This window comes from Callithrix jacchus, chromosome 9 (genome assembly GCF_049354715.1).
Source record: "Callithrix jacchus isolate 240 chromosome 9, calJac240_pri, whole genome shotgun sequence".
NCBI classification, from domain to species: Eukaryota; Metazoa; Chordata; class Mammalia; order Primates; family Cebidae; genus Callithrix; species Callithrix jacchus.
The window spans coordinates 83025344-83041787 of NC_133510.1; the positions used below are offsets into that span (position 1 = coordinate 83025344).

The 16444-nt window shown below is 34.2% G+C and overlaps 1 protein-coding gene across 5 annotated transcripts in view; it reads left to right on the plus strand.

Moving 5' to 3' along the window:
- The window catches only part of OTOGL (otogelin like), a 207807-nt gene that overhangs the window by 129317 nt on the left and 62046 nt on the right, over positions 1 to 16444 (plus strand). For all 5 annotated transcript variants that reach the window (XM_035257116.3, XM_078336974.1, XM_078336976.1 and 2 more), the window contains 5 exons: positions 1566 to 1715; positions 4193 to 4312; positions 7318 to 7434; positions 10433 to 10589; positions 11250 to 11276. In XM_035257116.3, the coding sequence (XP_035113007.2) occupies positions 1566 to 1715; positions 4193 to 4312; positions 7318 to 7434; positions 10433 to 10589; positions 11250 to 11276 (571 nt within the window). The remainder of the gene's footprint in view (positions 1 to 1565; positions 1716 to 4192; positions 4313 to 7317; positions 7435 to 10432; positions 10590 to 11249; positions 11277 to 16444) is intronic.

The following is a 16444-nucleotide window of genomic DNA, read 5'->3' on the forward strand; positions in this document are numbered from 1 at the left end:
GTATTTTCAAACTATGTTTTTGTTATTACTTGAAGGAGAAAAGTAATCAAAGAATTTCATATCTTTTTCCCAATTTTTTGCTTCTGGCCAAATTTGACTTACATTGATGTTAACTGTGCATTTTTGAAGTTATTATATGAGTTAATTTCAAGGTCAGATTTAATATAACCATGTATAGCCCTTGCTCATAAAGAATATTGTGTATTCCTGCTTTGTGATAAAAGTACTCTAACATTTCCTGATGTGTTCCATCTCTCGTTTCTTTCTGCTTTATCCTTTCTGCTGCATAAATTATCTTCTTTTAATAGACCAACCATGGTCTGCCACTTCCCTGTTTGAAAGCCTTTATTGACTACATTTTGCACATGTGATAATTACTCTGTATAGGTCACTTGTTTACAAAAGGTCTCAGGCTATGATCCATCATGTAATTCATGCTCTAACCTTTTGGTACTCTCCTTAGTTCTGAATAAATCTTTGACTTTCTTGTCCCTATGTCTTGATTCAAGCCATTTCTTTCGTTTGGAAGGATTTCTTCTCCATTCTCATTCCCAACCCTCTATACCTTGCTATGCATAATCTCTTGCAGATCAGTTCACACCCACTCCTTCCTTGCAAGAAGCCTTTCTGAGTTCCTCTGATGGTAATTCACCCTTCCCAACCCACTACACACATACAGTAGTTCCCCCTTATGTATGAGCATTAGGTTCCAAGACCTCCAGTGGATGCCTGAAACCATAGATAGTAGCAGACCAAGTTGCCATCAATTAGACCACATTTCTGTTCATGTCTTCTACCCACAAATTTAATGCCTTTTCCATCTTACCTGAGCACTTACCATGCACTGTGGCTGTCAATTTTGCAGTTTAATGTGCAGCAGCAAAACTAGCATGAATTTTTTTCCTTCACAATTTCACAGGTAGAAGATTCATTCTTACCATAGATCTTAGAAATTGTATGCTTAGAAACTTCAGCATGCAATTTTTTATCTCTCTCATTAAGTAGAGAACTTTCACCTTTTCACTTAAAGGAAGCACTTCACAGCTTCTTTTTGTCTGAATTGGCAATGTCTCCTACCAAACTTAATAATTCTGATTTTCCGTAAATATTTAATGAAGTCAGTAGACTCTTTCTGTGCTCTCATTAACTCCTCAGAAACATGAGCAGGACCACATTTCTCTCTCTTGCAGGCAAGGCCATAGCTTTTTCATTCTGTCATATTTATTCATCACAGATGTAGAATTTCCAATTTGGCAGGGATATCACTTAATGTATTCTATGTCCATTCCCTTGTTTTGTTCTTCCTCACATGTAACTGAAATACCTTTTCCCTTTACCCATTTATCTATGTGGAGTTCATCTGCTAGTTCGTGTCTGGTTATCAATTTTTATGTATTTCCTATTTTGTGCAATTGTTTTGTCTTTTCTTACAGAATTCAGACATGACCAAATAACAATATTAGTATATAGATAGTTGTTGGTAAATATTAACTAAATTAATTTGATATATTTTGATTAGAGAACATACTACTCATTTTGTTTCTTTTCTATTTTTTTTTTTAAAGAAACGATCAGGTTTTTTTCTGGAAAACAAACCTACCTATCAGCTTTGGAAGGCTGGTTACTATATTGTAGTGTACTTCCCAGAGAAAGATATTACTATTCTTTGGGATAGGAAGACAACTATTCATATCAAAGTTGGGCCACAGTGGAAGGTAGGTTAACCTAAGCTCCAACTGAGATGCAATGAATAAAATCACATTTACTTTTTGATGTTTGATGAAAATAAAATGATTAGTGTTTTTCTTTAATAAGTAGATTATATTTTCAGAATTACTAACTCATACCCTTGTGAAAAAGAACTTTACCAACTAAGTACAGCATTTGTGTACACTTCTTTTTTACTTTAACCATGCAGTTTCCAGTTTTCCAAGGTACATAGGTCAGCTTTCTTCTTCTCTCTTCAGCTTCTTGATTATATGATCTGTTCATGATGCAACTAGATTCCGTTCTTACAATTTGCCTTCCATGTTTTCCTCCACGTCCTGGATATTCTTTTTAAGTTGACATGCAGTAAAATTATTTTTTAAATGTAAAAAAAATTTACTCTTATTGTGTCCAGTTCTACGGATTTTGACAAATGCATTGTGTTAGTACATTTTCACACTGCTATAAAAAACTACGTTACACTGAGTAATTTATAAAGAAAAGAGGTTTAATTGACTCACAGTTCTGCATAACTGGGGAGGCCTCAGGGAACTTACAATCATGGTGGAAGGCAAAGGGAAAGCAAGCACCTTCTTCACAAGGTGTCAGGAAAGAGAAAGTGAGAAGGAAATGCCACACTTTTAAACCATCAGATCTTGTGAGAACTCCCTCACTATCACAAGAACTGGTTGGGGGAAACCACCCCCATGATTCAGTCACCTCTCACCATGTCCTTCCCTCCACATGTGGGTATTGTAATTCAAGATGAAATTTGAGTGGGGGCACAGAGCCAAACCATATTATACATGGAGTCTTGTATCCACCAGAACTGTTCTTCATAGAACATACCTATCAACCTGCAAATTTGCTTCATGTTGCTTCTTTATTGTCAACCCCTATCTTTACCTTTTAACCTCAGACAACCACTGATTATATTTTCCACTGCTATGGCTTTGCCTTTATCAGACATCATATAAATAGAATTGCACAATCTGTAGTCTCTTGGGTCTGGCTTCTTTGACTTGGCAAAGTATATTTAAGATTCATATAAGTTGTTGTATGAATTTTATACTGCTGAGTAGTATTCTGTTGTATGGATGTACCACACAGTTTATTTATCCTTTCATGGTTGAATATCCAGTCTGAGTTGTTTACAGTTTTTGGCAATTTATATTTTAAATTAATTTAAATACTATTCCCTGTTGCATATTTTTATTAAATGTTGTTAAGTAGTTTACTATTTAAAATATTTAAAATTTGATTAAATATTTTGAATATTTATCTGAATATTTTAAATTCATATATTAAAGTTGTTTTCAAAATATTGATGTATTTTTTAAACTCTAGTTTGTCTGAAATTGAGACTGAGACTCATAGATATGATTTTTGTCACATTAGAGAAAAATTAGAATAGCAACAATATCTTCTCAAAAATACAGAAAAGATACATTTAAAAAAGATTTTGATATGTTGTAAATGTAAGATATGATTGTATATTAAAGTTATAGTCTTTCAATGTTAAGAAGAATAAAACCTGAAGATCAATTTTTAGATGTGGTAGCATCTTGCATTTCTTTGATGAATCTGAAATAACCTTTGGTCATTGCTGTCTTTCTTCAACTAATATTCTCCACTGTTCATCCTATATCCTTATTTCCAAAAGGAATAAGAATATATTTTACTAGTAGATGAAGGAGGAGAACTTGCAGTGATATTTCCTAAAAGCAATAGAATTACTCCTTAAAACCTTGAATTTAAACATGCTGAACGCTCTCTTCAATATTGAAGAATAGAATGCATCCCTTATTGGTGAAGTAGGCTGCCTATGTCTATGGTAAAGCAGGCAATAATCATAGAATTACATCTGCTATAGCCACTTATTTCCATGAGGCCTCTGTTTTCAGAGATCACATCTGTTCAAAGACAGTGGCCACTAACAGTAGTTATCCTAAAGCTGAGGCATCAGGAAGGGGGATGTGGAAAAACAAATGGTTAATTTGTTTTCAACAAGTAGGCAATATGATATATTCCAACAAGTAGGGAATATATCTGTCATTCTTCATTCTATATCCTTATTTCCAACAAGGATGGGAATATATATAATTATGAGTTTTATATATACACATGAATTATGTATAAACACACATACACATTTGTATACACATACACTTTTATATGTACTATATTATTTGAATTAAACTTTTCCAAGTTATTTATGTTATTAGTTGTATTAATGCTAAGGCACTGGTAAGTATGGATAAATAGGACTTGAAATTGGGTAAAATATTTCTGTAAATTAAAATAATCACCAAATATAATCAAATTGGCATGAGAAAATCCACTTTGTTCAAGTTAGTTTTTAAAAATGATTGATGTAAAAATTCTTAAATGTATATTTGAAATGTTTCAAAAATTTTAATGAATATGAGTCCTTAAATGTGACAGTGATTACAGAATATTTCCTGGTGATTTTCTCTTACTTTAGAACAAGCTATCAGGGTTGTGTGGAAACTTTGATAAATGTACTTCAAATGATATGACCACATCTAATAACTTGGAAGTGAGAAATGCTCAGGTATTTGGAGATAGTTGGGCATTAGGACAGGTAAGTTACATAAATGCATTTTAGAAGTCAACAAAAATTTTTAAGAATATTTTTTCACTAGAACATTTTATTATTTAGGTAATATTACTTTACATACTATTTTCATAGTAATTTATAGCTGGTAAACTTTCATATTGATCTTCTCATGTAATTTTCCTGATAACCTTATCATATAGAGGATGTTGTCTCCTTATTATAGATGAAGAAATTGAGGATCAGGGAAGTTAAAGGCCTTGTCTAATATTATATGGCCAGAAAGTAGCAGAGGTAACATTCAAATTTATCTCTTCTACCTTACGTTTTCCTCACCATAGCAAATTGCGTTAACAATGTATCTGCATTTTAAAGGATGATGGAACTTTTGCCAGTTCAAAGAAATAAATAAATGAAGATATAATTTCTTAACAGTCATGTTATTAGTATTACATGAAATGAAGGGGATACGTGTGTGTGTGTGTGTGTGTGTGTGTGTGTAGGTTGTGGTCAACTGCCTTTGGCGGCAGTTAGATAAATTAATTTTGAGATATTTATCTTTTAAAGGGTTTCTTGAGGCATCATAAGCCTATAAAGGAGAGACATGTTTGAAGAATTTTCCAAACTTACTGACAGACTCTATATTTTATTTATTAATTCTCAAAGAAATAGTGTTATGTGAAACACATTTTGAAAAATGCTGAGCTGACTCAGAAAACAGTGTCAAATTGGAAATTGGTTCTATTCTTTCTTCTACTTTCTTTTTAGCCTATTGTTCTTTTTAATTGATAGGAGTGTTTGAAACCATGGTTTCCTGATTGGTTACCATTTGCTTAGTTACTTCTGTATTTTGCCTAGTTTACTAATATGTCTAAATCTCTTTAAAGAATAAAGAGGGGATGGAGTAAAACATTTATTCCATTCAGTAATATTTGAGTGTGGTCTAAGCTTAAGAGTACAAAATGGTACTTTTTAATATCTAAAATATCTACTATATTGAGAGAGACAAAATCCTTTTAATTGTGGCTATCTTATATTTTTTTACCTTTAGACTTTTTTGAAAAAAAATCATTTTACATTTTTTAATTTGCAAATAAATTAAGATGTAACTAATTTCTAGTGATACTTAAATATTTGGAGTAGTCAAATAATTTTACACCCCCTCAAAATGAGTTTGTTATTCATACCTGATGACAAAGCTAGAAGTCTTATCATTAAAAAAAAAAAATTCATGGCTGGGCACAGTGGCTAATGCCTGTAATCCCAGCACTTTGGGAGGCCAAGGTGAGTGGATCACCTGAGGGCAGGAGTTTGAGACCAGCCTGGCCAACATGGTGAAACCCCGTCTCTACTAAAAATACAAAAAATTAGCCAGGTGTCATAGTAGGTGCCTGTGATCCCAGCTACTTGGGAGGCTGAGACAGGAGAATCACTTGAACCCAGGAGGTGGAGGTTGCAGTGAGCCAAGATTGCGCCACCGCACTCCAACCTGGGCAACAAAAAGTGAAATCCATCTAAAAAAAAATTCACTAATTTTTACATAGCACTTAATATTTTCCATTACATACAGACACATAATATGGATAAATCACAGTCTTTGCCTTTAAGTAATTTAGAGTCTATAGGTGGAAAATTTAGAGGTGGAAACATCAACAGTTAGAACACAGTAAGATAGTTGCTTTGATAGAAGTGCACACAAAGTGGGAATTGTGATGGTTCAAGAAAGTTTCCTGGAGAAGGTACCCTGGAGATGAATCTTATAAGATTTATAGGAGCTAAGAAAGTAAAATTTATGGGAAAGAATATAACAGGCAAAGGAGGGAGCAGCCACCTAAAGGTGTCAGGCTGGAGATAGTGTGGTATATAAAGTGAATTTCAAGAAGTTCATTTTGAATGTGGTGTAAGATTTGAAATAGATAAAAGCTGAAGTGCAAAGTATAGATCTGCAAGATACAAGAGCCAAGAGGCTCTTACTATAATCCAGCTAGAAATATTAAGTCAGTAGAGATTTAGAAAGCTGTATACATTTGGGAAGCATTAATGATAAAAATCATCAGCATCTGCTGAAAGGTATTAGGAAGGGTGAATTTGGAGATTTCAAGAAGTCTCTGACTTTCCTGGCTTACTAGGAAGATACTACTGTTTCTCCCCGAGGCAGGGCAAAGAGGAGGCAATGAATATGGATAGTAGGGGAAGGACAATGGTGTAGGTAGGGATGGTTAGGATCTGCTGAGAGGACAGAGATATTTAGATGGAAATGTCCAGTTTTGAAATTCAGGAAGGAGATCTTGGATGGACATAGGGATTTTGCATTTACTAATATATTCAGGGCGTTGAAGCCAGGACACATGTACAGAATGCAAAAAATAGACATTTGAAGATTACGCTTTGCAAAGAAAGGAAGGAGAAAGAAATTAGGTAACAACAGTCTATGGAAGGAAACCCAGCAGAAAACTGTGTCACTAAAACCAAATGAGGAGAGACATTTAAGAAGGGTAACGTATTAAATAGAATCAAAGGCAGCAAAAGTCAAGCAAGATGGAAGACTGAAAAACTGCCTTTGTATTTAGTAATGAAGAGGTCATAGATGATATTTTTCAGGGCAGTATCAGGGAAGTGGATTAGGGGAGGAAGAGGCCAAACTGCTGCATGTATGGGAATTGAGTCTGCAGAGATTTGAGTACATACAACCTCTCAGACTATTTGTGACAGAAATGAAAGAGATGAAAATGAAAGAAAGAGGTCATGCTCATGTAATTTTAAGGCATGCAAATGTTGTGTTTAAGAGAATTTAAAAATCATTTATCACCACTCCATCTCTAATATTGTTATGACTTTATTATTCTGTTGCTTTCAAAAATAATATATGCAATTAACATTGAATTGAATGTGAGCAGGTGCTTTACACAAATCCTTTCTAAAAGGACGAGAATATATTAGGCACAGTTGTAATGAGTGGAGTTGGGTAGGTTACTCCGCTTGAGAAATTATCCCTTTAAAAACTTCTTTTCTCTCTCAAATTTTTTCAACAGTGTGAAAATTCAGATGAAACAATTAAACCCTGTGAGGCACATCAAAACAAATTTCCTTATGCCAAGAAAGAATGCTCCATTTTGTACAGCGATGTTTTTGCTTCTTGTCGCAATGTGGTAAATACTTTTTACATCTACCACCTAACTATTGTCAGGGGGACCTAAGTGTTGGTTTGTTTTCTGTAGAAGTCGTGCATTTAGTTGATTTACTTTCTCCCTCACTGCATCTCATTTAACAGTGTACCTTTGTACATATTTGTAATAATTTGTTCTAGTTTATGGAACATTATTTACATATATCATTTTATGATAAGAGTATAAATGTTTTATGATTAAGAGTATAAAAGTATTGCTTGTAGAACATTTGAAATGGTTTTAGAAGCGCATCCTAAGATGGAATGTAACTTACATAGAAATTTCACTTTTAAAACTCCTTCCTAGCATGATTATTTTAGGTCCCAATAGAAGTTTAAACAATATTTCACTGTATTGGTAAAAATCAAGTAACATTTCTGCTACATACAAAGCTAGGTCTTGAGGGAAATCACTTGTGTGATTGTTTGCGTTGTGAGCTAAGGTGGTTGTTTTTCTTGGAATACCATTTTATTTCAAAGAATAAAATGACATATTGTTGTTCAGACATTCAGACAGGGGTACCTGACAGATATTTTTCCTTCCTCCCCTCCCCTCCCCTCCCCTCCCCTCCCCTCCCCGATCCTCCCCTCCCCTCCCCTTCCCTCCCCTCCCCTCCCCTCCCCTCCCCTTCCCTTCCTCCCCCCTTCCCTCCCTCTCCTTCCTTCCTTCCTTCCTTCCTTCCTTCCTTCCTTCCTTCCTTCCTTCCTTCCTTCCTTCCTTCCTTCTTTCCTTCCTTCCTTCCTTCCTTCCTTCTTTCCGTCTTACTTTTCCTTTTTTTTTTGTCTTGCTCTGTCATCCAGGCTGGAGTGCAGTGGCATGATCTCAGCTCAGCTCATTACAACCTCTGCCTCCCAGGTTCAAGCAGTTTTCCTGCCTCAGCCTCCCAAGTAGCTGGGATTACATGATCATGGTAAAACTCAGCCTCTACTAAAAATACAAAAATTAGCCACTATGTTCAGCTAATTTTTGTATTTTTAGTAGAGGGTGTGTCTTCCCATGTTGACCAGACTGGTCTGGAACTCCTGACCTCAGATAATCCGCCCACTTTGGCCTCCCAAAATCTTGGGATTACAGTGGTGAGCCACTGCGCCAGGCTGCTATTTTCTTAAAATGAGTGAAATGAGCCTGTGGCTTTAAGGAGACACCTGGTGGTCTCTGTTGTCTTTGATAAAATTTACTTTCAAATAAAAATTAGAGTTTTGTAAAAGTTAGATCCATTCCTGCGACCTTATGAGGTTTTTTTATACTTAAGGAGTTTTTTGATGATCTAGATTATGATAATAACAAATGTGACTTGTAGCTATTGTATATAATTAAATATGTCAACATTTCAAAGATCTGCATAGGTTCATAAATTTTTCACATAACTAATGCATGATGTTACAAAATCATGCAGAAGTAAAAGGTCCATTCAAATAAACAATTTATTAATATGGTTTTAGACTTCACATTGTAGTGAACTTTTAAGAAAACAATACTTTTTGAGTTTTGATATAATATCAAAGAATATCACAATTACCTGAAAAAGATATTAAAGTACTCCTTCCTTTCCAACTAAATATATGTGTGGAACTGAATTTTCTTCATCTACTTCAACCCAGATCCGAACAAGACAAAAACATGATGATAGACCAGATGAAGAAGCAGATATGAGAATTCAGCTGTGTGCCAGCTGTAAGCCACACATTAAAGAGATTTGCAAAAAATGCAAAACAGGGCACTCTTCTCACTGTTTTTTTGGGATAATAACACTAAAATCATGTTATTCATGGTAACATGCAATGAGTTTATTGTTATTTTTTAAATGTCTCATTTTAAATGTCTAATAGAGTAAATATTGGTAGATATAATCCCACAAATAAAACCTCTTTGGGGATCTCAGTGATTTTTTTAGAGTGTAAAGGGATTCTGAGACAGAAAAGTTTGAAGACTGCAATATTAGAGGCATGTAGGTAAACTAAAGTCTTGTCTAAAAAAGGGTTACTTTTGAGACTTTTCAGAATTTCCAAGGACCACAGTTGCTTGACAAGTAATATTGTGTCAAGTCCTGAACCACAGAGCCTGCTGGTTCTTTTCCACTTGAAAAGAAAAGTTAACCCATGAACTGACCTACAAAATAAAATACAGCTCAGTGGCACAAAATCCTGCTTCTTCTTTTCTTTTCTCTTCTTCTTTTTTTTTTTTTTTGAGATAGTCTAGGCAGTGACTTGATGTCGGCTCACTACAACCTCCACCTTTCACGGTCAAGCAATTCTGCCTCAGTGTCCCACAGCTGGGACTACAGGCATGTGCCGCCATACTCAGCTAATTTTTATATTTTTAGTAAAGATGGGGTTTCACCATGTTGACCAGGCTTGTCTCAAATGCCTGACCTCAAGTGATCCACCTGCCTCATCCTCCCAAAGTGCAAAGATTACAGGCATGAGCCACAGCACCTGGTCCCTTGGTTCCTTTTTTTTTTTTAACACATTGTCAATATATTAAAATTTGTCAGCTGCTTAACTGTAATGCAAATAAAATAAATAGATTAAGTAAATAGGATAAGGTATTTTTAAAAGACTGCTATTACTATTAATAGCAATTAGAATAGGGACAAAAAAGAAAGGAAAGAAGGAAGGAAGATAGAAAATTACATAAAATTATAATTGGAAGCAGAAGATGCCCTTCTTTTAATGCCATGTGAATATACCAGTAATGAAAGAAGCTTCTAAAAAGTAATCTGTTATGTTGCAGATGTTGAAGTTACATGTATTTATTAATCTTATTATTTCCTTTGCTAGTTCTTTGATGTGACATTTTCCTAATACATTTCTTTCTCCTTTGGGCAATAAAAAGGTTTGAAATAAAGAGAATTCTCTAGGTGGCAGTGTTAAGCTGATAATATCAAATTTTGAAAATGCATAGTTTTCTTTTAGAGGGCTGACTTTAAATCTTAATCAGTATCTATTGAAATTAAGTAATCTTTCACCTTCTTTTTCAGATTGATGTTACTTCTTTTGCCAAAAATTGTCATGAAGATACATGTAACTGTAATCTTGGTGGGGACTGTGAGTGTCTGTGCACTAGTATAGCTGCCTATGCATACAAGTGTTGTCAGGAAGGGATATCAGTTCATTGGAGATCATCTACTGTTTGTTGTGAGTATCCTACTTAGACCATCATTATGTAAAGATCTGATACAGAAATACATATTAATTGTTGATTTATCTTAGAAATAATTGCCAGAAAACTCATGGAAATAGAATCAAGTCAAAACGACTAAATTTTATATTCCTTTGACAATAATAAATTATAGAATATCGAAAGGACTTATAAAATGAAATTATAATATTTTGTTCTGTGTTTGATTACTATCATTATACCATTTGAAATATAAATTATACACCATCCTTAGAGAAATTGTTTATGACTTTAGTTCTTTTATGCCTATGAAGTTTCATTGTTCTGATGATAAGAAACATGTTTTTAAAAAATGACCTTGAATTTGCCTCAAGATTTGACTAAACTTTTAATTTAGTTGTGTAGGTGGTAAAACATCTGAACAGACTTACAATTTAAACACTTTTAGTTGATTTTTTTTAATTGGTAGATACATTTTCCTACTTTAAAACAATTATATGAAATTTAATTCATTATACTACGTCACTTAAAGATCTCTTTTTCTCAGAAAAAGTTCCTAAGTAATACCCTTCTATATTCTTTCACATAGTTATTGAAAAATATGTGGCTATATCTAGCCTACATTCAGATAAGTGATTGGCTTCTTATGTAGTTTAATATTTATTTTTTTCTTTTAGCACTTGATTGTGAATACTACAATGAAGGTATGTGACATTCAAATTAAAAATATCACTATAGTATTCTATTGGGTGTATTTTCAGATTAAAAGTTTTTAAACAACTTGTGCTGTGAACAAACTATAAATTGTTTATAACTTGGTATATAACTCCATAAAAGCTTTTCATTTTTAAAATTTAAAAAAATTTCTAAGTATTTGTGCTAAGATTTATTTCCCAAAAACTAAAATAGTGTGTAACTTAAGCTCTCAGCATTTTAGAGCCCTCAGTACAGTTTTGGAATGACATGAACAAATGGATGGGTGAGGTTAGTCAATTTTTTAGATCAAAAGAATGAAAGGCCTATAACAAAAGCATACCTTTACCATTACTTAATAAATGTAAACATTGTTCAAATGTTTTTAAAACTTTTATTTTATCTTTAAATTGACACATATAATTGTATATATTTATGGGGTACAATGTAGTGTTTTGATACATGTACACATTGTGGAATGATCAAATCAGACAAATTAGCATATCGATCACCTCAAATATTTACCATTTCTTTGTGGTGAGAACATTTAAATTTCTTTCTTTTAGCTATTGATTCTTTAAAAATCAAGAAATTCTATCATTTGCAACAACATGGATGAACCTTGAGAACACTGTGCTAAGTGAAATAAGTCAGGCACAGTGAGACAAATATGATGTGATTTCACTTATTTGCAAAATCCAAAAACTTTGAATTTTTAGAAATAGAGTGTAGAATGGTGTTACTGGAGGCTGGTAGTGGGAAAGAGGACAGGGAAAGGCCAGATGTTGGTCAAAGGACAAAAAGTTTCAACTAGGTGGGAGGAATACATTCTCTTATCTATTGCACAGCATGGTGACTACAGTCACATTTTTCTTATGTTGTGGAAATAAAAGAAACAAAGTATAACTGTAATTATGTAAGAAATAACATAAGGGTTTTATTTTGACATCATTATAGGCAATAATCATTCTTTACATTTTACCAGAATGAGAACTTACTGATAAAATAATAATGAAGATCTCCTGGTCTCAGCAAACATCCAGATTTGCAATAAGAAATCTGAGAGGTGCTGCTGTCTAAAACTAAGGCACGGATGTAAGAAAAGATAGAGAATTACATTCTTAAGGAAAATGCTTGAATTTGGCAGAATTGGAGTCTTTTTCTCAAATCTATTTAATGAAGAAGGCACAGGCACCAAAACCTAATTCAGACAAGTAAGGTGATCTAGGGAAGTATCCATTTAGTCAGTAACTGGGCAAACCCTGGACCCATGATGGATGTATCAGTTAGAATAATAGTTACAGGAAATCTGGGCCAAGCAACCACTCTGAGGCACTTCAGGTGGCTTATTAGACTAGGAAGAAACTTGACAGCTAGATAAGTTTAGAGAAATAGAGATAATGAATTAAAAAGAAAATGAGAATTTTTTATTTTAGTTATATTTGTTTTATTTATGGATGTTTGATAGAGGAGACAAATTCAACATTTAAAAATATCTGTGGTAGTTAAGGAAAATCAAAGTAATAGTATTTACTGTTCAAGATTTTAAAGAGACTGCCACACACATGCATGCATACACATACATACACGTACACACACTCCACATTATTGGATTCCATAATTAAAATGCAATTTATTGTCTAATAATAATAACAGTAGCTTTTCTTGTGTTAACTGTTTTCTCTATATTATATAATTTAAACATCAAAATATGTTGTTTTATTTTATTGTCAGCATTTTACTATTATCAACACTTTACAGAAGAAACTGAAGCAGAGGGAAGAGATTAAATAGCTTTGCCAAATTCACTTAGCCAAAATGTGGCAAACTGGGATTTGTAAACAGTTTGACTTCAGGGCCAGTGAGCATGACTTCCATGCTACGTGGCCCACTGTATGGTTAATACGTCCTAGTGTAGGGATGATCCCCACACATTGTTATCACAGGTTCTACATAGTACACAGACAACAATCTGAGAAAATGCTCCAATAACTTCCTCACTAAAAAAATTCCTGATTCACCCAGTTCTGCTATGACAATCTCCATCTGTGCCTTTGTACTTTCTGGCATTTATTCTGCAGACTTGTGGACCTAGAAGCAGAATTTTCTATACATATTGAATCTCTCTACCTCTTGCTACATTTTGCTCTTTGTTAACAAGTCTGCTGCACTTCTAGTGATGGTTCATTCTTCTAATGTGCTACAGAATCCTTCAAACCTGTTCTTTTAGTTTCATTTGTAATGCTGTATTGATAATATCAGAGAGTGAACATGGGGCATTTGGCCTTCATGAGACTCTAATAGGCTCAGTAGAGGGGCAGGAAAATAAATTTCCTATGACCAAAGTAATAGGGAAAGGCATCAATGTGCCAAGGGAAGTCGGAATTTGTAAAAGCAACACAAGAGTGATAGACGATTGAAGGAGAATATAAAATTTTGATGATTGTGGAAGGTAATAATAAAAAAATGATTTTAAATGCTTATTCTTAATTTGTTTCATCCCAAATAATTTCATAGCTATTATAAATTTACCTAGTCCTTTTTGGGCATTTATAGCTGGCATATTGCTCCCTTTCTTTATTTGCTACATGCCAGACACTATGTTATTAAGATACTTACAATATTTAAAGCACATACATAAATAAATAATTGTGATTCTGTAGGAAGAATGTTAAAAAGTATTAGGAGAATTCAAAGGTTATTGTTGAGATTATTTCAATAATCCTTAGTACAATGATTCTATATAATATCTTTGTACTCATTTATATGACTTTAACTAAAAACGTAAAGCTTGCATTTGAAATGCTATTTCTGTAGATGAGGGAGAACTTCAATTTCCTATTAAAAATAGTTATGTGATTTTTAAGTTCAGAGTAATTTTATTAGATAGGATATGCTTATTTCTGTTTTTAAAGAATCACTGCAGGAAATGATTGCTTTCAGTAGATGGTGAAATTACACTTCTTCATGCAGAAAATTAATGGTAAGATCAATGACTTTTGTCTCTCAGTTGCTGGCGAAATAGTCCAGAATCAAGCTGCGAATTAACTGAGAGTCAATTCAAGAGCTTTAGGTTTTTGTACAAACAGATTTCTCAGGTGGCAATTGTCTTTTCAGGTTGCTGAATTAGGGGGCGTGTGCAGCAGGGGAGAGATTTTGTTTTGCTGTTCATCTTCTTTCTTATTCTTATGTTGAATATTCATGGGGGTGCTTCAAGCCCTCAAGTTGTAGTTATATACACATCGTTTTCATTTTGAATTGTATCTCATAATTAACTTATCTTATTATTTGTATATTATTTCCATATTTGTACAAATCTACATATTTATACTTTGAAGCATATTTGCATTTTGGAGATACGTGTCACTTTCTTATTTATATATTTATTTTATTTATTGTACTTTAGGTTCTGGGGTACATGTGCAGATCATGCAGGATTGCTGTATAGGTACACACATGGCAATGTGGTTTGCTGCCTCCATTCCCCCATCACCTACATCTGACATGTCTCCCTATGTTATCCATCTCAGACCTTGCCACCTCCCACTGTCCCTCCCTTGGCACCCCCCAACAGACCCCAGTGTGTGATGCTTCACTCCCTGTGTCCATGTATTCTCATTGTTCAACACCCGCCTATGAGTGAGAACATGCAGTGTTTGGTTCTTGGTCTTGGGTCAGTTTGCTGAGAATTATGGTTTCCAGATTCATCCATGTCCCTACAAAGGGCACAAACTCATCATTTTTTATGGCTGCATAGTATTCCATGGTATATATGTACCACATTTTCCTTGTCCAGTCTATCATTGATGGGTTGGGTTGGTTCCAGGTCTTTGCCATTGTAAACAGTGCCGCTGTGAACATACTTGTGCATGTGTCTTTATAGTAGAATGATTTATAATCCTTTGGGTATATACCCAGTAATGAGATTGCTGGGTCAAATGGAATTTCTATTTTTAGGTCCTTGATGAATCACCACACTGTCTTCCACAATGATTGAACTAGTTAAACTCCCACCAACAGTGTAAAAGTCTTCCCATTTCTCCACATCTTCTCCAGCATCTGTTGTCTTCAGATTTTCTAATGATCACCATTCTAACTGGAATGAGGTGGTATCTCAATGTAGTTTTGATTTGCATTTCTCTAATAATCAGTGATGATGAGCATTTTTTCATATGTTTGTTGGACTCATATACATCTTCTTTTGAAAAGCGTCTGTTCTTATCCTTCACCCACTTTTGGATAGGTTTGCTTGTTTTTTCTCATAAATCTGTTTTAGTTCTTTGTAGATTCTGGTTATTAGCCCTTTGTCAGATGGGTAGATTGCAAAAATTTTTTCCCATTCTGTTGGTTGCTCATTCATTCTAATGATTATTTCTTTTGCTCTACAGAAGCTCTGGAGTTTAATTAGGTTCCATTTGTCTATTTTGGCTTTTGTTGCCATTGCTTTTGGTGTTTTAGTCATGAAGTCTTTGCCTACTCCTATGTCTTGAATGGTTTTGCCTAGGTTTTCCTCTAGGGTTCTTATGGTGTTAGGTCTTATGTTTAAGTCTTTAATCTATCTGGAGTTAATTTTATTATAAGGTGTCAGGAAGGGGTCCAGTTTCTCCTTTCTGCACATTGCTAGCCAGTTTTCCCAACACCATTTATTAAATAGGGAATCCTTTCCCCATTGCTTGTTTTTGTCAGGTTTGTCAAAGATCAAATGGTTGTAGATGTGTGGCATTGCCTCCAAGGCCTTTGATCTGTTCCATTGGTCTATATCTCTGTTTTGGTACCAATACCATGCTGTTATGATTTATTTTATACAAACCAACCCTGTAGTAATAGTTTGAAATCAGGTAGCATGATGCCTCCAGCTTTGTTCTTTTTGCTTAGGATTGCCTTAGCTATGCAGGCTCTCTTTTGGTTCTATATGAAGTTTAAAGTGTTTTTTTCCAGTTCTGAGAAGAGGGTCATTGGTAGCTTGATGGGGATAGTATTGAATCTATAAATTACTTTGGGCAGTATGGCCATCTTCACAATATTGATTCTTCCTATCCACGAGCATGGGATGTTTCTCCATCTGTTTGTGTCCTCTCTTATTTCCTTGAGCAGTGGTTTGTAGTTCTCCTTGAAGAGGTCCTTGACATCCTTTGTTAGTTGTATTCCTAGGCATTTAATTCTCTTTGTAGCAATTGTG